General features: G+C 36.9%; 3 protein-coding genes and 1 non-coding gene across 4 annotated transcripts; 2 read left to right on the forward strand and 2 right to left on the reverse strand.

Moving 5' to 3' along the window:
• Positions 1-1,402: 1,402 nt before the first annotated feature.
• Positions 1,403-4,238, reverse strand: LOC120003516 (zerumbone synthase-like). Its single transcript, XM_038852528.1, has 3 exons — positions 4,115-4,238; positions 3,784-3,855; positions 1,403-2,399 (listed from the first exon to the last, which is right to left on the reverse strand). The coding sequence occupies exons 1-3, from the start codon at positions 4,132-4,134 to the stop codon at positions 1,595-1,597; spliced, it is 897 nt and encodes a 298-aa protein (XP_038708456.1). The 5' UTR covers positions 4,135-4,238; the 3' UTR covers positions 1,403-1,594.
• Positions 4,239-6,094: 1,856 nt separating this feature from the next.
• Positions 6,095-6,186, forward strand: TRNAY-GUA. The gene is given in 2 exon segments: positions 6,095-6,131; positions 6,151-6,186. It is a non-coding gene; the product is annotated as a tRNA-Tyr (tRNA).
• Positions 6,187-6,522: 336 nt separating this feature from the next.
• Positions 6,523-9,313, reverse strand: LOC120003473 (U1 small nuclear ribonucleoprotein C-like). Its single transcript, XM_038852478.1, has 6 exons — positions 9,172-9,313; positions 9,029-9,071; positions 8,733-8,774; positions 8,393-8,642; positions 7,303-7,578; positions 6,523-6,891 (listed from the first exon to the last, which is right to left on the reverse strand). Exons 1-5 carry the CDS (start codon positions 9,177-9,179, stop codon positions 7,316-7,318), a joined length of 606 nt encoding a protein of 201 aa, XP_038708406.1. The 5' UTR covers positions 9,180-9,313; the 3' UTR covers positions 6,523-6,891; positions 7,303-7,315.
• A 4,390-nt stretch (positions 9,314-13,703) lies between these two features.
• Positions 13,704-18,133, forward strand: LOC120003272 (RNA-binding protein BRN1-like). Its single transcript, XM_038852183.1, has 9 exons — positions 13,704-14,027; positions 14,196-14,278; positions 15,477-15,528; positions 15,692-15,817; positions 15,933-16,012; positions 16,706-16,885; positions 17,056-17,362; positions 17,448-17,591; positions 17,682-18,133. The coding sequence occupies exons 1-9, from the start codon at positions 13,856-13,858 to the stop codon at positions 17,795-17,797; spliced, it is 1,260 nt and encodes a 419-aa protein (XP_038708111.1). The 5' UTR covers positions 13,704-13,855; the 3' UTR covers positions 17,798-18,133.
• Positions 18,134-20,664: the final 2,531 nt, after the last annotated feature.

Genomic DNA, 20,664 nt, shown 5'->3' on the forward strand with positions numbered 1-20,664 from the left:
ATTACAATATTTATCAAGCCCAATAGAGCAGTTGAAAGCCCAAATGACTGCCAAGCACTAGGGTCAAAATGAACCCAATAAATATTAAAAGAGAGCTCCATCGGCGGGAGGTAATTGGTTGGCTGGAACCTACAAATTATAGATGCAGAAAGAGAGGAAGTCCATATCAGATATCACGGTCGGTAATAGAGAGTCGGAGACAATGAACGATTAGCACAAGTTCATGATCCCAAGGACTGCAACAGTGGGTTCCGATCGTTCTACGCCATCTCTGGCGAGTTCTCGGAGGTAAGGGATGAGATTGCAAGATCACAAGTTAGCTACCGCTGGTCAACCGATGTGAAAGAAGGACGGTGGGGTCTGTGAGGAGACACGAGGCATTGACAGGGATAGGAGTAGTTATGGAATTTCATTAATAGGAGAGGATAGATTGGGGATAAAAGTCAAAATTGTCCCTTCCATCACCATTTTCGTTTGACAATTAATATTGTCTCAATATTGTCTAGAAATTCTTGTCAAGAAAATTGCTATTTGTTTGACAACTACCATATATGCTACTAACTACCAGGGATGGCAAAAAAAACCGATCCGAACACTATCCGTAGGGTACCCAATCCGTTTAAAACTCGAAAATCCATCCTATAGGTTTTGAAAACGGTTTTGGATTTGGTTTTCAAACCCGTCATGATTTAGGGTCGGGTTTGGTTTTTGGTGCCGGGTTTAGGGTACCCGAACCGTTTAATAAAAAGATTCATTATAGTAATAATATTATAAATCATCTATAAATGTATACTACTAGGATATTAAATTATAACATGATAAAGCATATTAAAACGTATATATTTATAGAAGCATACTAATAAAACTATAAATTAGACTAATTTAAATTATAAAATCATAATTAATATAAATCATACTCAATATTAATTTATATTAATATAAATCATCAAAGAAAAAATTAAAAATATTAAAAGTTAAATGGTAAATGGGTACCCGATGATAAACGATTATGAAACGGTTCCGGGTTTGGAAATTTAAATGATTTTTTAAATGGTTTTGGAACGGTTTTGGTATAGAGTATAGTAAATGGAAACGGTTTTGATATTTCCTAAATGGAAGGGTACCCGACCCGTTGCCATCCCTACTAACTACAATATATGCTAACAAACATGGCTTGCCAAACGGGCCGAAGTAAATTTCTGAAGAGTATTTTCTTAAGATAAAATATATTACATCAGTAAGATCAAGATATTCTTATTGGTATATATTGTAAAGCCCACCTTTAAATAATCACTAGGCCTTTCATGAGTTTAATGACCTGGGTTAAGGTTTAGTTGTTGGGCCCATGAAAAATAAATTCGTGAGAGTAATCCGACATATCCACAGTAATTGAAACCCCAAATGAAACCCCAAAGCGGACAATATAACAATATAATTGCTTGTTTGGGATGTCAATACTTGCATACACATGCTACCAGAATACAGTATTTAGGAAACCAAAGCCTTCTTGTACTTACAAAGAATGACCTTTCCTTTCAACTTCCATGAAAACAATAAGCGAAAACTCCACAAATCATGTTTGACAGTAAAGATTTTACTGCATCTGATCTGGTGCAGGGAACCCAAAAGTCTTGAATGAAGTAAAACCTCCATCGACAACCAAATTATGACCACTAACATACTTGGCATCATCGGATGCAAGATAGAGTGCAGCATTGGCTATGTCACAGGGCTCACATTTTGCCCCCTCTAACGCTCCGGCCTTGTGTATCAGTTCCACAAGCCGCGACGCCTCAACACCTCGATAAATCTGAGTGAATTCTTGCATCACAAGCTCGGTTGGAATCGCGAAAGGCGAAATGCAATTGACTCTGATCCCATGCCTGCATAGCTCTGCTGCAACAGATTTCACAATGCCAATGACACTAACCTTTGATATGGAATATGTGTGTTGAGCTAGCCCTCCCAGTAGTCCTGTGACGCTGGCTGTGCATAGAATGCAGCCAGATTTACGCGGGATCATGACACGAGCAGCGTGTTTCATTCCAGCCACAACTCCTCGGACATTGATGTTCATGACATTATCGAAAACCGCAAGATCAAGGTCTGCAATAGTAGGAGGAGTTCTGCAGGCTACCCCTGCATTATTGTACATAATGTCAAGCTGGTTGTGTCCGGAAATGGTGAAATCAACAGCGTTGGATACATCTGATTCGTTCGTCACATCGCAGGTGATGAAGGAGGCATTCGGTCCAAGTTCTTGGGCGGTTTCTTGGCCGAGTTGGGGTTGAATATCAGCTATCACAACTTTAGCACCATTTTGGATGAATTTTGCTGCTGTTGCTTTGCCAATACCACTAGCTGCTCCAGTGATCAGTGCTACTTTGCCCTCTAACTTGCTATGTCAAGTACAACCAAGATTTTAAGCATCAGTTTTTCGATCCAAAAAATGTTCTATAACATTTCTTTATCAATTGCTGCTAGTGACATACAAAATGCTTTTAAGACTACCTTGTGTTTTTTTTTTTCAATTCAGTTAAAGGTCATGTAAAATGAACAAACAAAATCTCTAAAGTCCTAACCCTAAGGGATTGATCGAGTCGATTCCTGACATTTCATGAAACTTGTGGGTTCTAAATTTTAAATCTCTTGCCAACACTTTGGGGTCACACTTCCTAGTAAAATGTCAACGAGATACCTTGATTCTGTATAAGTAAACTTTCATTCAGGGATTTACTCCACTATAGTGGGTCCAAAGGGCCCTTCCTAGAGGTTCCCACGATGTAAAAAAAATACATAAAGTCCTCTTGTTTGGTCATGGACAATTCCAACAACTCTTCAACAAGTAATCCCTATATCTTTTATAAAAAAAAACAAACAAACAGAGCCTAAAACATGAGTTTTGATTAAATCAGTTAATTGGATAGTAACTTCCACATTCTCAGAAGTGAGTGGCTTGAACACAGAAAGTAGATAATCTAAAAAGTAAGAAATCAAGGTCATGCAAAATGAACAAACAAAATCCGTAAATCCCTAATCTCAAGGGTTAGTCGAGTTGATTCTTGACATTCCATGAAATTCATGGATTCTAAGTTCGAAACCTTTCACTAACACTTTGGAACCGCATCCTTTGATAAAATAATACCAGCAAAGTACCCTGATCGAAACTTGATGCGGCACACGGATCTAGGATTTACTCCACTGCGGTGGGTCCAAATGGCCCTGCCTAGAGGTTCTCACCATATAAAAAAAAATCCCTAAAGTCCTCTTGTTTGGTCACAGAGGATCCCAAGTTCCAACTACTCTTCAATAAGTAATTCCTAGATTTAAAAAAAAATAAATAGAGCTTATACCGTAAGTTTTGATTAAATCAGTTAATTGAATAGTAACCTCCACATTCTCAGAAGTGACTTGGCTTGAACACAAAAAGTAGATAATCTAAAAGCAAGAAATCTAGGGCAGGTATTAGTTGGTGTTGGAACATTGTGTTTATCACAAAATAATAATCAACTAGGGATGCCATGAAAAATGGTGTCGGGTAGTTCTAAACACCGACAAAATCAACCCTTTAATAAAAGTCGTTGTAATTTTAATCAGTCGTACAATATATGTTTATTAGTGCGGATTCACACATTTTTTTGAATTTGATAAATAGACTACACGTATGGGGTTAAAACTGTAAGAAAACTATAATAACTTCTACTGGAAGGGCTCTCATCGGCAATTAAAGCTAGTTAATACCCAAAAAAAAAAATGGATAGTTTCATGAACAGTTGAACACACCTTCCAGTCTCACTGGACAATCCCCTGCTACAGATCCGAGCAAGGCAAGCTCTTGAAATGGCTGCATTTTTACTGTTTTTGAACAAGAACAATATGTATAGACATTAGTTGTTCTGAGTATGTGGGTGCCAAGAAAAAATGAAAGAATCACAAACAATGATTGATTGCACATAATTGCTTTGATGAAATTAAGCTTAAAACTCATGATGATTGAAAGAGAAACAGAGGAAGAAAAAAAGGGTAGTGAACTGAAAGATGATTAAATCAAAAATGGAGAAAGAATTCCATAAATCTTACAGAAAATATGTATTGGATTGACAGAGAAACTGACCTTGAACCGAACTTGAACATGCTCTCTTTTTATGTAAAGGGATGGAAATAGTAGACTAGTAGTCAGGCACATACACAGAATAAGAGGCCTTTTAAAGAGAGGACGAAAGATTGCTATTGGGCTTAATATTGACCAAGTAATCGTTGGAATATGGTATAAATTATGTGAAACGTCTCAATCAAACAAATTAATTTATTGGGTTGAATGACAAAGTAATTAATCTAAACATGGTATCGGAGCGAGAGATCTTGGGGGCTCAAACCTTAGGCTCCGCAATTTAAACTCCCATTTTTGTGTGTTTGTTGTTGCTCTTAGTGTTAAGTCTCGTTTGTTGTATGCACGTGTTGGGCCGTCGGATTGTCCAGCCCACATGTGAAGGAGAGTGTTGGAATATGGTGGGTGGAGTTAGGGGACAAGTAGGATGTAAGTAGATGTTACTTCCATATAATATGTTATAAATCCAAGACCAAACACACATACCAACAAATATTGTTCAAGGACTAGCACAAATTTGTTCACCCACACCGTTTTCGTAGAACTTAAACCCATAAAACACGTTTGTTTTATGAGATGTGCTTGAACTTTTACTTATATGACACTCAATTGGAGCAGTTTGTTTCGTTTGTTTTATGAGATGTGTTTGAACTTTTATTTATATGACACTCAATTGAGTTATGTCAATTCGACGTAAATTATAAGTCTTGAAATAATATATGATGAGGAATTGAATCTATGAACTCGAGTGGATTAACTCAAATGGTGTCTTCAATTCTTCATGAACACTTCACCATGAAAAGGCCTTTATTGACATTTGATAAGATGCAATCAATCAAACTATTTCTATGGCATGCGAATGAATCATTTTGTCTATGGATCTTCAAGAATTTGGAGAAGAAAACTTAGCCACACCATTCTGTCATACTAAGAAAGGCATTGTAGGCAATCATTGGATTCATATTGACCAATGACTCCACATTTTTTTTTCCCTATTGAATTTGTTTTAATATATGTAATTTTTTTTAGAAAAAAAAAATCTTAACCGTTAGTATATCAGTTTTCTCAGTTACTAAATTGAACGCATTAGATCCAAGTAAATTCGTGGGCTACATATAATGCACATGAAACCTCGTGACTTGTCAATACATCTCAGTAACTAGAATAACAGAGATACCCGTTGTTAGGATACCTATGATAAATGATACGCAATTCCTCAAATAATGAAAAGAGATTTGGCATTATCATGTGTTGGTTTGTTGTTAAATTAATCACACAATGACAGGAATACTTGATTCTTTTTCACCCTCAAAATCAGGGGGGTCTACAAGTATGATAAGTCGGCTAGCTAAAAAAGTTGTTTGAATTTATCTCTAATGTATTGATTAGTGTGCAAAAGCAAAAAATTAATGATGTGGTCCATTGACTGATAAGATCGTAGACATTTTTCATATATCCTAATGAAAAATTCAAAACCTAAATGTCATAAGCAACAAAGTGAATGTAGTTTAAGATATCATTAAAAAAATATTAGGATATTGGAATTCGAACCCTAATCATTAGAATATTACAAATCATTCTTACTACTACAATTAATGACTCGGACGTGTAGTTTAAGTCTTCATGAATCAAGTAATAAACCACGTTTTTTTGGCCTTTTAAATGGATTTGATTTCAAATTTGTATGACTTGGGAACTCGATCAATCCCCTTTAATTTTATTTCTTGCTTCGAACCTCTTAATATTATAAGTTTTTATTTGTTTATGTACTATCTTTCTCCCCTTTCTCTTTTATTGATTTTGATTCATCCCTTAATTTGTATTGGAGTTTGTAGGAAAAATGAATAAAAGGGGTTTCAAAGGAAAGGGAAACACAATGTTTAATTATATATATATTTTTTAAAATTATGTGATTTTGAGTGTTATGGACCTATGGTAGTTTTAACTTTACTATCATATAGAATAAAATGAAATTACAATTGCAAACCGACCTTAGCTCAGTTGGTAGAGCGGAGGACTGTAGTTGGTTGATATGCCAGGATATCCTTAGGTCGCTGGTTCGACTCCGGCAGGTCGGATTACTTTTTTATTTGATTGAAATAAAAGCAGAACGATCTCTAAAAAATCTTAACTCATCTCATATTGTATATGTATTTTTTGGGCTTAAGAACCATTGCTAACGGCCCATAAAGGACAACTTCGTGCTGTCACATGACTTCATCGGACAATAACTCCAATGTATTTGGAAGGAAAAAAAACAATAAAAACAAACTATGCATCAAGATGGAGCCAGGTCCTTGTTGAGACAATCAGGTAAGAAACATCAAATGATTCCTACATCTTACTCTAGAGGTGTAAAACAGCACAGTAAATTTGAAGTGTCATCAAGCAGAAATTCTTATCACACAAGGTGGTTAGTAGGAACATCCAATGGTTTACCTGATAAATGTCTGAACAAAACATGCAAGAACCACAGAAGCCTATCAAAGTCTTCCCTGAGAGAGCTTGTTAGACCGGGTGCCCCGAAATCAAAATCTTAACTTACATGGAAGGATTTCAGGAGGCGGATGGCGATTTCTCTTCAGAGTTTTGATCAGTTATGTTTACATGCAAGCCAATTTTTTTTACATCCCGTAGGAAAGCTTCAAAGATGAAGATGGCTACTAATAACTGACTTTTCACAGTGCAATAACATGCTGATTACATAATAATTACGATGTTTGGCAGCACGCAGGCATTGAAAATCCGATACCATACAGGACAAATGGAAAACATCTTCCTGCCTGCAAGAAAATGGTTGAAGAACCAAAACATCAGATACTCACCAAATAGACAGAAAAGGGAAGCAGAAATGCTGAGCATAAAAGTTACCTATAAATAAATAAAAGATTTAACCTAGTTCGGTTAAAAATTTTCAGATATTGATCACTATTTCTTTTATGAGTTGTATAAATCGTTTGAAAAATAAAGTGGTGCCACCTACTCTGTATGCACGTCGAAATCAGAAGCCTAGACTTCTTCGGGAAAAAGAAAAGAGAAAAAAAAATTCATGAACCCCCAGCTGTGGAAAAACACCAATGCTCAACCCCTTCCGCAGGTCTTCTATAATTCTATTTTCCATTCCAGAAGTTACCAACAAAACACGAGATTTAGTAAAATTAACAACTTCCTCTAGATATAAGAGCAGAGCATACCCATTGAACCAGATTAAGGATTGCCCTCAGGAGCTGGAGCCTTGGCATTGTAATTGTCAAAGCCTCCACTTGTAGGTGTGGCTGGATTGGCTTGGTAGACTGCGGATGTAACCATTGATGGGGTACCACTAGAAGGAGAGGGTGTTGCGGCAGTCCCAGTGACTGTTGTCGGAGGAGCTAGTGTAGGAGGTCTTGGGAGAGCATTAAATTGACCAGGTGCCGGGGCAGCACCAGGTGGTGCCATCATTGATGGCATGCCTGGAGCAGTAACATAACCTGAGAACAAGTATGAGAGCATTTCAATTCATACATTCCAACTTCACAGAAAAGGTTATCTCCATCAAGAAGCAAGCGTTACGGGAAGAGGAATATGTAAAGTAAAAGTATATAAAATAAAAATATATATATATATGGGGAAAGGCTACAATTGCTTCTGACTTGGGAACCATGATGTAGAAGAAAAGTTAACTGAAATTTACAAGCCATCCAATTGTTTTTCTGTGTATACACATAGAAAGGTAAACAACATCCATGCATAAGGCTCTCACAGTAGGTGAGGTCGAGGACAAGCAAGATGTACTCATATAATATGTGGAAAGGTTGTTTCCAGGAATTAAACACGTGACCTCTAGGTTGCACACCTACAACTCTTACCACTAGATCACATAAAAAACCAAAAAAAAAAACCAAAGGTGACCACCAAAACTCCACAACAATGAGCCTTGAGAAAAAAATAAATTTACCTTTGATAATAATAATGAATAATCAATCATCTTGCCAGATTTTACCAGCATATATGCACAAATAATAATGAATAGTGAGTAGCATAGTTAGATAATGAAGAATTTCATATCACTTGATGAATATATTTTTTGAGCAGACCACCTGACCTGACAAATCTATTACCTAGAATCAAATTAAGCAACTACAGATACAGCACCGATTAGGTCAAAGCAACAAACCATCTGCCATGAAGTTAATGTGAGATATTGACTCCTATAAAATCAAGCAAGTGAAAATTTGAATGCACGCGCAAAATGAGAAATGGTTGTGCGAACAAAATAGTCATATCTGTTGAAGTTTGGTCTACCTGGAGCACCAGGAACTGGTCTAGGAAACATAGGAGGCCTCATTCCAGGGATTAGTTGTGGGTTAAGCGGTGGCATTCCAGGTGTTGGTAGGACAGGGAGACGAGGCCTCTGAGCCATAAGATGTTGATTGTAGGCAGCACCAACCTGCTGGAATGCCGTAGCCTGACCAAGATGTTCCTTTATTCGTTGGTCAATTAAACTCTGAGTTTGTTGTTCTTCAAATTGCTGATAGTACAATCTCACATTTGCCTAAAGGTATAAACAAAAATCAGAAAGCAATTCCCATAAAGAATAACAAACAATTCATAAGAATTGACGGCCATGAAAAAACAACAATACCTTGTGTTTATACCCTGCATTGTGCTGCTTTCTAACTGATGGCTGAAGTACGTTAAAAACAAGAGGTTGTCAGCAATATACAATCCCCAACAAAAGAATAATCTTTTCGCACATAGTTTGTTCCCATACGAAAGCCAACTAGACTTAAAGCATGCCAAACGAGAATGAACAATGAGATGTATCATCAGACCAAATTCCAGTAAAACAAGTGATAATCATATAGAAGGGAAAAACAGAGACGGTAAAAAAGGAAGTATATAAACTGAACAGAATTGTTGAAATACGAAGGAACTTACTGAATCATGTGTCAAGTAAGTGTCACAATAATCGCAGTAATACCTGCAAATTGAAAAAATAAAAAAGAATGAGAATTAGCACAATTTCTCTCCAGAGGAAAAATGAAGACGTTTTGATGAACAAAAAAGGATGAAGATCGAACCTAGGCATGGTTGCTCGAGACCAGAACCAGAACGCGAACTACGTTAGAAACCCTAGAAGACGTTGCCACTTGCCAGAGCTCGCAGAAGTCGGAGAGAGAACTTTTGGGGCCGTCAGAATTAGAAAGCCCACCATCACTGGGCTTCTATATATATAATATAAATATAAATATAAATATACAGAACATTCTGGCCTGAAAAATTCAAATCATTTAATTTGGGCTAATGCAATTTTTGATCAATGAAATAGTTGATCAGGGCCAACTCGATCATCAAATATTTTAAGATTCCAATATCATAACTCAAGGTTAAAAATTGTTCAAATATACATAGTCGGACAGATTTTCGACTATTCGAACAGTCAAATTGATGGTGGTATTGGTGGGAGGAGTTAGGACTAGTATGAACTCTGAAGCCATTAATTTCATTTTGAGGGGTTCAATTATTTGATTGAAAGTTTTTGGTGGTAATATTCTTATTCTTTGTTCTTTTTGGGGATCTGAAAGTGTCATGCATAAAGTAGAACTTCTGGATGTAGTAATCATACTAAGTTCATCAGGGATTGCTGTTGTTTTTTGCTAAGTTGGGTAAGAGTGCATTCCTCATTTGTGTGAGTTTCACCTGTTTTAGTCTATGTTTTTCCATAAAAAACAGATTTACTGAGTTTACATAATCAACTGCATCAATTACATCCTATGTTCCCTGAATGATTTGGACGCGACGAGAACCATTGCAGTAGAAGTTATTGTAGTGGTCATCACATATATCACGTATGTGTTGGACCGAATGAGGATCCTTGCAGTGGAAGTCATTGTAGTGGCAATCACAAACGTCTTGTCAGTTTGGACCAGACGATGACCCCTACAGTAGAAGTCATTGGAGTGGTCATCACAAACGTCATGTCTGTTTGGACCGAACGAGGGCTCCTGTAATAGAAGTCACTGTAGTGATCATCACAGATGTCCCGTCTGTTTGTCCGGACGAGGGCCTCTGCAGTAAAAATCATTGTAGTGATCATCATAGATATCCCGTATGTTTATCAAATTCAAAAAATTGTGTGAATCCAAAATAATAATAAGAAGATATGTAAGTAATAAAAACTGCAGAGAAATTCCCCAGTGCCTTCTATTGCAAGAGTTCTTAGCCGGAGTACGCAAGAGTAGACTATGAATTAATGCAACAAGGATTCATGGGTTGGTTAAGTGATGGCCCAAATCAAGCAACAGGACAAGCCATACATGTTTTTCTAAGACCAATACTTGGCAACCAATGGTCTGCTCTTGTTTATTGCAGCTCTGTAATTTAAATTTTTTTTCTTACTTTTTACTTTCACTTTTTCAACCTTATCAATTAACTGCTGTTTGCGGAGAAGTGATGCAAGTTGCCACTTGCAATGGGGAGCAGAAGCCCACTGTCTGCCGACTCTTGCTTGGCGGGACAGACTGGCGTTTTTATCTTTGTCCCTCGTACTTCGTCCTAAATTACGTTTGTACCCTTATCTCTGCATTTACAATCCTACCCCCCCTTCCTATACGTATATAAATATTTGTAAGTCCACAACACATTTTTCTCAAACCTTCTTGTTTCTGCTACAACACTTTACCCTTCATACGTTCATGTAGTGTACTATGATAATAGGACAGTGTCAATTTACATAAGATTGGTGTATTTTTGTAATTCCAATCGCAAACTATATAGCCTCGTTCCCAATTACCCATGTATCGTGACTAATCGCCTGTGAATTGACACCATATTATTATTTATGGTACACTATGTGATGCATAGATATATTCTAATGTAAAATAACGAGAGATTTTTGTAATATATGTTATGAGTTAACATATTCCACATCATGGCTTAATAAAGCAAAGCGCATCTCCTATATATAGCAATGCATTTTCCTAACTGAGCCCAAGTGTGTTGGGCTTTGAGCCATGGACTTTGACCTATAGTACCTAGACTAAGGAGGAACAAAACCATCCAAGTTTGATGTATCTATGAAAATCAGATCTCCAAAAACGGACAATATTCTTATTATGGGTCCGTTTAGTGCATCATATATTATATTTTGACAATAAATTGTGTTTGTCAACCAAACAACAATATTCAAGCCTAAAAATGGAGACAATTTGTTAACAATATATTGTCAATTTTCCAATTGTCTCATTTTGGACAATTTTGAGGCAATTTTTGACTTTTCTCCTCAATATACCCTCCCATTATTAATGAAGTTTCATACCTACCCTTTCACCTCTCTCTTCCCGACCCACCCTCCGGCAACAACAATTCATCAATCCTTTCCACCTTGGCCCTTAACGTCGCCAACTCCTCACCGTCTCTTCTCTGAATATTTACTCCCGAACTCGCTATCACCACCTTCTCCACCCTCTACGAAGAAGATTAGGTCTAGAACGTAGAGGTTGAAGAGAGGACAAGAATTGGACCTGTTGTCTCGTCGTCGTTTATGTTGATGGGTTGGGATGTGAGGCCGGAGGTGGTGCAGCGGCGGCGGAGTAGATGGAGATCGGGCATGGTAGTCCCATTTGATTTTGGGAGAGAGCACTAGTGGGCATGGAAGATGTCGTTTTTTATAATAATTATAAATTATTTTAATCAATTACCAATTTATTCATAATACCCTTGCACATAATTTATCCAACAATTTTAACACCATATATGTTATTAGTAAAAAGTACAATCAAACATTTATCAGCATTTTAACAATCATATCTGTTATTTTTTATTACAACAATTTATTATCTATCATATATGCTACTATCAAAATTGTGCGTCAAATGACCTATAAGTTGTGACTTGTGAGAATGCACACATGAGCACGTCGAATGTCTTGCCTCAAAAGGTCACGTTCAAAGAATAATTCAAGCCATTGGGACAAAAATTACATGATTAGAGGATTACGACGTTAAATTTACTTTTTCAGCCAAGCCATGTGAATGCATTACGTGGATTGTCACATTTTAAAACTTTCACAATTACAAGTGTCGGCAAATCAGGCTTGCCTGGCCCATTTTAATATATAATAATATATATATAGATAGATAGATTCAACAAAAAAAGCAAACCCACAATGGAAAATCTTATGGGGGAAGACTTGCATTTTTCAATGAAGTAGACTAGAATCCACTCAATGTGGGAATCATGCCGGATTCATTGATCACAAAAACATTGATTGAGTTCGTCTTTTTTTTAATTAATGCAAATTGTCCATTTAAGGAGCGGCGTATGTAGCTATCAACTAAATCATGATTAGCACATAAAAAATACATGGTAATGTACCATGTATTAGGCTAAGCTTGATATTGTTTTAGTATCCGACTCGAGTGGGAGGGTCACAAGACTATGCATGTCAAGTTTGATGATACTGAACGAGCTATCAAGTGACGAAATGATTCAATACTTTAAATCTTATATCGTCTTGGGAAAGAAGTGTAGTGCATGATATAATATGTCAACCTTCCATATTAGTAACAAATGTTTTTGAACTCAAATTAGTATGAGTTGGTGTTAGACCTAGGAAGACAAAGTCATACAGAGTAATATGAATCGACATAAAGTGGAAAAAATGTGACTAGTGTAGAGAGCCATGATATATTACATTTGTTTATTTTCACACAAATTATTTTTTATTGTTGCTCGAAATTGATGATTAATTAATTAGTTTCAAAATAAACAATTGACTAGTAAATGGATAATTAAGTTAATTATTTGGTTTGGATCTTACTACAAAGTCATAAATAAAGACGTTTGTGTGCCCCACTTGATCCACTATCACCCCACTAAATCAAAATTCCGCTTTCGCCTTTTCCTTATTTTCTTCCTTTTTTGCGTGAGAGGGACAAGAACATTAGAAAGTAGAAACACGAGATTGAAGGGCATAACAGTCATTTCCTTGGGTGCTTCAATATACAGATCCTTAATTCGATTAGGGGTGAAAAAAAATGGTTTAGGATTGGATTATATTACATGTTTACTAAATATGTATATGTCTGGTTTCTAATTCGGATTGGATTTGAGAATGGGAGATAGCCTGGTTGGTCTGATTATCTGCCCAGGACCTTGAGGTCCAGGGTTCTATACTCACTAGGGGGTTTGGGATTTGGATAGTTTTCCATCCGCTGTGGTGGTCTTCATGCCCCTCGGGCATGGCAAAAAAATTTCGGATTGGATTTTCGAATGTATTTAATTGATCAAACTTAGATATCTACATAAGTAAACCAGATAATAACCTAATTCGGGTTACGGTTCGAACAAGTAAATTTGATAAGATTTATGTGTTTGGACTCGGATTGAGTTTTAAACGGGACAAGTTTTTTTTATTTCAACCCGAATTTCGGACATACTATAATTTATGTCCAAATTTAATTTATTGAACTTGAACAAATTCGATCATCGGAAGCAAGTTTTGCCACTCCTAATTTGGACCCATAGACTCGAACAGCTGTCAGGACGCTGTCGTAAATCTGACTAAGATGGAGCCCAGTTACATACTACTAAATTGTGATATGTTTATCGAAGAGAAGATCCAACTTTGCCATCCAGAAATCCTCACTGTCCCTGCGACGACTCCACGAAGAAAGTATAGAAAATTAGGAAAAAAACAAGAATCTAGAGAGAGAAAGAAACGAGGAGACAGCGAGGAAGGCAGACGTAGAGGAGTAGGCATTAATGGCGGATAGTAAGAAGGAGAAGAACATTCATGGTGATGAGAGCGTCAAGCTGTTTGTAGGTCAAGTGCCGAAGCATATGACCGAAGCTCAGTTGCTCGCATTGTTCAAAGAGTTCGCTCTGGTAGACGAGGTCAACATTATTAAGGATAAGGCCACTCGCGCCTCCAGAGGTTCCCTCCTCTTCGTTTCAAATCTCACATTCTCATACTATTATAATTCTTCTCTTGTTCCGACCTTTTTTTTAAAATTTTCGTGATTTGTGTGATTTATCGAGTTGAACATTGAGATTTGCAGGCGTAGGCTGTTATGAACCCTAATTCGTTTCTCTGTTGGTTTAGGGTGTTGTTTTGTGATATGTCCGTCGAGGCAAGAGGCGGATAAGGCAGTCAATGCTTGTCATAATAAGAAGACACTACCAGGGGTACGTTCAATTTCGATCGCTTACATTTGTGTTCTGTTTTAGTGGAGATCATGTGGTGCATTGCGAATGAATGTGGTGAGAATTTCTTCCATGCAATGTAAATTGCTGATCGTACTTGGAAGAGATAGTTAAGTTTTGTAGGCTTCAAAAATGGCAATTGGCGTTTAGTAGTACACTTAAGGAGACAGCTCTAGTTCACTTCTTGACACTCTGATTCGTACTTCCAAATATGTGCATTGTGTGAAAACTATTCCCAATCGGTTTATGGAGGCTGTTTGTCTAGACTGGCATTCCAGTTATTATATACTAATGAACGCATATCCTTCACAAATTGACATTGGTTTAACATATAAATCCATAATGCGCAAGATGAAGCATAACATTTTTTTTTTCTATTCAGTGGAAACGCTGAATATTTCTGTAAAGATGATTATGCTGATGGAAAAGAAAACAATGTCAATATAAGAAATATGGTGATATTGTGGCACTTGGCAACAATGCCTTTGGTGTGGTAACAGGTCATGTTACCTGAACATATCAAATGGTGAAATGACTAGAATTACTAGGTTCTGATGAAATGCATATTACAATAACAGAAGTCGCATGTATATACCACCTACTAGTAGTGGTAAGACGCTTTGCTAACTATCCTTGGTTTATGAGAATATGAGGAAGATGGCAACTGAAAGGCAATGAGGCAGAGAGATGTATTTTACAGATGAAAACTGATTCCAGCATGAAAATTAGCTCTGAGCCCCATGGATAATAACCAGATATATTAATATCCTTGAAATTATTATCTTTTTGTTGAAAAACATCCTAATACAACATCTGACCTGATCAACACAATAATAGTAATGGAATGTTAATTGAACCGTTTTTACTCCACAAGGATATACAATTTGTTTTTTTTTTTTTGGGTTTGCCTCTTGCTTGTTCATTTAGGATTAAGTATTGGATTGATTTGATTGCTTCTTTCTGATGCATGCATTATTGAGTGCAATTCTAGTTGTTCTATTAGGATAAAATTAAAGGTTTCTAAATTGAACAATTTGTTGTAAAACAGTTTGCCAAGACAATCTAATCTTTTCTATTGCCTCAGATTCATTAGGTTTCTTTATCCTTGTGCCCTAACTCTGTTACTGTGTATTCATGTTGTGGTCTCTCTAATGGGATCTCATTCTTTCTTTTGATCCAGGCATCTAGTTCATTGCAAGTGAAGTATGCGGATGGCGAGTTGGAAAGGCTAGGTGCTAATGTTTTCATAATTGTATTTCCATTAGATGTTTGCATCACAATATATGTTTTCAATCATTATCTCACGTTGTTTTCTTAGTTCTCTTTTACTGAAGATGTTGTGTCATTATGTTTCATGTCATCTGAGCAATAACCGTTGCTATCCCTACAATCCAGAGAACAAGCTTTTTGTTGGCATGCTTCCAAAGAATGTTTCAGAAGCCGAAGTTTCTGCTCTATTTTCTAAATATGGAACCATAAAAGACTTACAGATTTTAAGAGGTTCTCAGCAAACAAGCAAAGGTGTTTGTTCTACAAATATTTTTCTCTTACCAGATTTTTGCAAATTTATAAAACCTGAAATCTCTGATCTCAACAAATTATCTGGTGACTGTGACACTTTACTTCTTTATGGTAGGATGTGCATTTTTGAAGTATGAGACTAAAGAACAAGCCCTTGCTGGTCTTGAGGCCATCAATGGAAATCACAAGATGGAGGTTTGTGGCTATGTGTATGTTTTGCTATTGAAAAAACCACTCTTATGATATATGCTGAGGATAAGTCATATCATTTTTTAGAGTTCTGAATGTTTATTTGATCTTTTGATGCTTACTGTTTAGGGCGAGTTGCAAGTGTAAAAAGTTCATAAAAATGCATTGATTAATTAGACATCTGCTTCATATACCTGTTTACTAGACCTTAGCAAATAGCAATGCTAGATGTTTTTCTTTGGTAGGACAATTTGGTTAGCACCATATTTCCCACTTATATTGTTTATATGGTATTGATATGCAAAGTCTTATCCTGTTAATTTAAGGGGAGGCAGGTCTCCACCCTCCAAATAGTGGTAATTTATATCCTTTACCACCACTATCGCGTCATAGTTTCCATTGTATAGTGTAAGCTATGAAATTTAACATTGGCATTTCATATTGTAGCTTGATGTTGATCTAGCTTAGCATCTTCGTCTGATTGTACACACCTCACCCTGAGAAAATACTAACACTTGAGCAGATGAGCAGAAGAGAAACATACAGACTTTTCAGCAACTCTTGTTTTTTTCTTTTGCTTCCTGGGGACTAAGAAACATGAGATTTATTTATGCTCTTGATTGCTAATGGTTCTTGCATTTGCTTTGGCTTTTTGCTCTCTACTGTCAATTTGATTGTTATTTTTTTTTTCTCAAGTAGGGTTCTAGTGTTCCCCTGGTTGTCAAGTGGGCAGATACAGAAAAGGAAAGACAAACTCGGAGGGCTCGTAAGGCTCATTCTCAAGCTTCTAATGCGGCAGGTAGTGATTCACAACCTCCTTCATTATTTGGAGCTTTGCCAATGGGATATATTCCCCCCTATAATGGATATGGATATCAGGTTAGTTCAATGCATCTCTAAATATTTGAGCTTTTCCGCACTTTTATTTCTTTCTATCTCAATTTGCTACATATGTTGAGCTATGTTTATCATTTTGTCGAGGGTTGTTATTGCTCTATTTGATATCAGAATGGATTTAGAGTAAGACTGTCAGTTTGTTATCCTTGTAGGCTCCTGGTACCTATGGACTTATGCAGTACCGTATACCAGCAATGCAGAATCAAGCGCCTTTCCATAATATGAGTCCTCCAGTAAACCAAGGAAATGCATTGCGTGGAATCACACCAGACCTTGCCTCTAGTATGACTCCCAGAAATTATCCAATGCCTCCTGCGAGTTATTTGGGGTCTGCGTATCCTGGCATTCGGTATCCCATGTCATATCCTGGAGGAATGATGAGTCATCAGCCTTTGAGTGTTTCACCTAGTTCTCCGCCATCTTCAAGTGCTGGTACAAGTTCGGGGGGTCAGGCTGAAGGTTTGTGTCTACGTTGTTTTTGTTTTCTTTGTTTTTTAAAATTTTTTTAGTGGCAGCATTGTAATGTCTCCATTATTTTACTTAGGTCCACCTGGTGCCAATCTTTTCATATATCACATACCTCAAGAGTTCGGTGATCTAGAGCTTGCCAATGCTTTCCAACCATTTGGAAAGGTTTTAAGTGCTAAGGTTTTTGTTGACAAAGCAACTGGTGTCGGCAAATGCTTTGGTATTTATGGTTCCGATTGACCTTTAATTTTAAGCTTTGGTCATGACTCATGAGGAATCTTGCATATCTCACATAAGTATCTGTTTGCAGGATTTGTCAGTTATGACTCTCCAGTAGCTGCTCAAGCTGCTATTAGTACGATGAACGGGCGCCAGTTAGGAAGTAAGAGATTGAAGGTACAACTTAAGAGAGACAAGCAGAGTTAACCTTATTGATTGGAAGGTGAGTCATGGAAGGAAGCAGAATACCCATATGTGGTGGCATGCAACCTGCAAATATTCAAATTGACACCTGTTTCGAAATCTTAGGGGTCGATTGAGATGATCTGTGATTATAGCATTACTGTGCATCCTTCCTGTAATTACCTCAGAGGATAGAAATCCTGGAAAGCTGTAATTCATGGTGCACTCAGCACCAATACAATCTGTAATGTGTACCATGAAAGTTTCTTTAGACATTGATTCTTGATTTATTGATTTTTCACTCAAGAACATCTTTCCCTAATTTTATATTGTAGTTTCAAGCAAAAATCCATTTTTATATTTCCTTCCTTTTGTGCTTCTGTCCTCGTCAGTAAAATGCATGCTGAGAAGTAAGGAATCATGTCCTGAAGATACAGTAACTGTGGCATATCTTTTTCAGGGTTTTTGTCAGCCAACTTCCATTGTGCATCTATGCTTTGTTGTGCCTTGCTGCATGGTTGTCCCAAAACATCTTACTTTCCTGGGAATGAGGAGATATGGAGTAGCCATTGCAAACTTTCTTCCTGCTCATGATATGATCTAAAATGAGTATCTTTAATATCAATTTATATGAAGTGTCATGTTTATAGTGGAGATTTGCATGCATGCATGGTCATTATTCAGGTATATGCATTTGTTTGCGAATAATGATGTCTTGTCCTTCTTCTTCTTCTTCTTCTTCTTCTTCTTCTTCTTCCTAGTGGTCTTTGTACATATCATTGTGAGGTTGCAAGCGTGATCCTCAATGTATAGATATTAGACTCCTTCCTCCGGCCTTCGTTGAATTTTGTATAGCTACTTTAAAAGAGACTTAAGCAATACTCTCTTTAGCATCTTGCATGCTCATATTCTCTTTCAGTTCCTCATTTTAAAATATTGAAGATGGCGTTCACCTGTGGTTTAGTTGATATGGAGTTCAGGTAATCCTGATTCGTACTTCTGCATGCCTGTTCATTTGATTTTCTATTAAGCATTATTTACGATGATATCATTGTGTACTCGTAGATTCTATTCTCATTTTTCCATCTCTGATTCCTTGCTGATTGGTTTTTCATGCATTAAGGTTGGGATGTGTACAATTCAATGGAACAGGTGAAGAAACAGTTACCATCTGAACACTGCTTTTGGAATTGCAAGGTATTATGCTTTGTGTTCTTTGCTTTGTTTTATTACGTGTCCTATGACATGGACAAGCCTATGTGCCTTTTGCCAACCCAGGATCATTTTTCAGCATTGATCTTGGATGTCATATCTGTTTTCCACATTTTTTATTGGAATTTTATTTTCCTTTCCACTCTAATGGTCTATGAAGCTAAAATATCTTATGAGGAGAGTGACTTGAACTTCGGAATGCTGTGCTATTCAGTTGCTACCCAATTTACAGTGTTATGTCTTCAAAATCGAAAAATGTTCAATCTTGGATTAAGTTATACTCTTGATGGCATGGCTGGGGTCTGAAGTTCTATTCTTGGCTTGCAGCAATGCTATCCGTTTTACTTGTGTATAAGATATGCAAGTATTAACTGGAAATGCGTTTTGCCACCTGATTGATGCCTTATATTTGTGTATATAAGCTGAGGAATTTATGTATAAAACTTAGATATAGAGTTTCCACATCCCTCAACAACGGGTTTCTTTTGATAAATGTATACTGCTAGCAGTCTTCTTTGAAAAGTTCAAATTAATATAGGTCAATTTTATTGTCGGGGGATTGATCTGTTATTTTGCGTTTTGGCTTGAAAAGGCTTGTGACATATGGCACCTTGTCCACATGCTTCTTTCCACCAGCACTCGATCCCTATGCCTCTTAAGAATAGTTGTAAAACAGTTGGGGACCAGGAGGGCAGAGATAAGAGCCCCTTGTTATAATGCTTCCTTTGGATACTGAAGCAGGACGAGGAGTCTAGGAGATTTACTGGAGTATGAAATAACCCTAAATGTTCTTCCAGTCAGAATCAGCCCCATCTCTGCTCAGAGGTAGGTTTATCGGTTGGAGTTGGCGCATCAATTGATTTTACTAAGTCAATATCCTCATTATCACAAGAAAGATGCCTATCCATTGGTCAAATACATGATCAAACTGCTTTGATATCATTCGATAGCCAAATGTATATTTGCTGGAGACGCTGAGGCCAAAGCTATATGGAACTTGCCTGCACCCAAAAAGGTATGTTCTTTATATTACATGTATAGATCTGTGCACTTAATTTTCTTATGCTATGTACTCCAAAATGAAAATCAATTTCTATTCAACTGAAAGTTTTTTCAGTCCTCAAAAGTTGAGCAACTTATGTGAAGCAAACACACATTTTTATGCACAAAGAAATATCAGAAATTTTCATCTTTCCTCCTTTGTGCAGAAGTCTGGATTTTGACCTGTATTCAAGAATTAATGTGTACACCATACAGTCTGGATTTCCTCCACTTGATGCGATTTATGTTACTATCTGATCTATTGCTTTGCAGTCTGTTATCCCATGTGTTGACAGAGATTATTGCAACTGCACAAGTCTATGGACAGTATTGTTCAAGATTCCTATACAGATTGAACGATATGTTTGAGGTGATTTGTGTGGTGTAATATCGGTGTGACAGGAATAATGGTTGTGCCAAGTATGTGTGTTTTTTTCCCCCCCTTGTGTGGCCGTTGTCCGATGGTCCTCAGCTAGTAGGCTTTCATGTGCTTGCGTGATACATATGCTGAATACTTGAGTTGTTATGCTTAGTCATTTGACAAACAAATATTTCAGCAGTGCTTAGAGTAAAATCAAAGCCTGTTTGATTGTCAAATATTTTGTCCAAGTTAATAGAGATTAGATAGGGAGACAGTT

Source organism: Tripterygium wilfordii, chromosome 8, assembly GCF_013401445.1.
Source record: "Tripterygium wilfordii isolate XIE 37 chromosome 8, ASM1340144v1, whole genome shotgun sequence".
NCBI lineage: Eukaryota > Viridiplantae > Streptophyta > Magnoliopsida > Celastrales > Celastraceae > Tripterygium > Tripterygium wilfordii.

What these genes read in the sequence shown, in the direction of transcription:
- LOC120003272 (XM_038852183.1), top strand. Translation starts at nt 13,856, where the DNA reads ATGGCGGATAGTAAGAAGGAGAAGAACATTCATGGTGATGAGAGCGTC. An exon ending in GGCCACTCGCGCCTCCAGAG is followed by an intron (nt 14,028 to 14,195) that starts GTTCCCTCCTCT and finishes CTGTTGGTTTAG; the next exon opens with GGTGTTGTTTTGTGATATGT. An exon ending in TGGTGTCGGCAAATGCTTTG is followed by an intron (nt 17,592 to 17,681) that starts GTATTTATGGTT and finishes ATCTGTTTGCAG; the next exon opens with GATTTGTCAGTTATGACTCT.
- LOC120003516 (XM_038852528.1), bottom strand. Translation starts at nt 4,134, where the DNA reads ATGTTCAAGTTCGGTTCAAG. An exon ending in ATGTTCAAGTTCGGTTCAAG is followed by an intron (nt 3,856 to 4,114) that starts GTCAGTTTCTCT and finishes GTTCAAAAACAG; the next exon opens with TAAAAATGCAGCCATTTCAA. An exon ending in TTGTCCAGTGAGACTGGAAG is followed by an intron (nt 2,400 to 3,783) that starts GTGTGTTCAACT and finishes TACTTGACATAG; the next exon opens with CAAGTTAGAGGGCAAAGTAG.
- LOC120003473 (XM_038852478.1), bottom strand. An exon ending in CTTACTTGACACATGATTCA is followed by an intron (nt 8,775 to 9,028) that starts GTAAGTTCCTTC and finishes AACGTACTTCAG; the next exon opens with CCATCAGTTAGAAAGCAGCA. An exon ending in ACCAGTTCCTGGTGCTCCAG is followed by an intron (nt 7,579 to 8,392) that starts GTAGACCAAACT and finishes ACTTGTTCTCAG; the next exon opens with GTTATGTTACTGCTCCAGGC.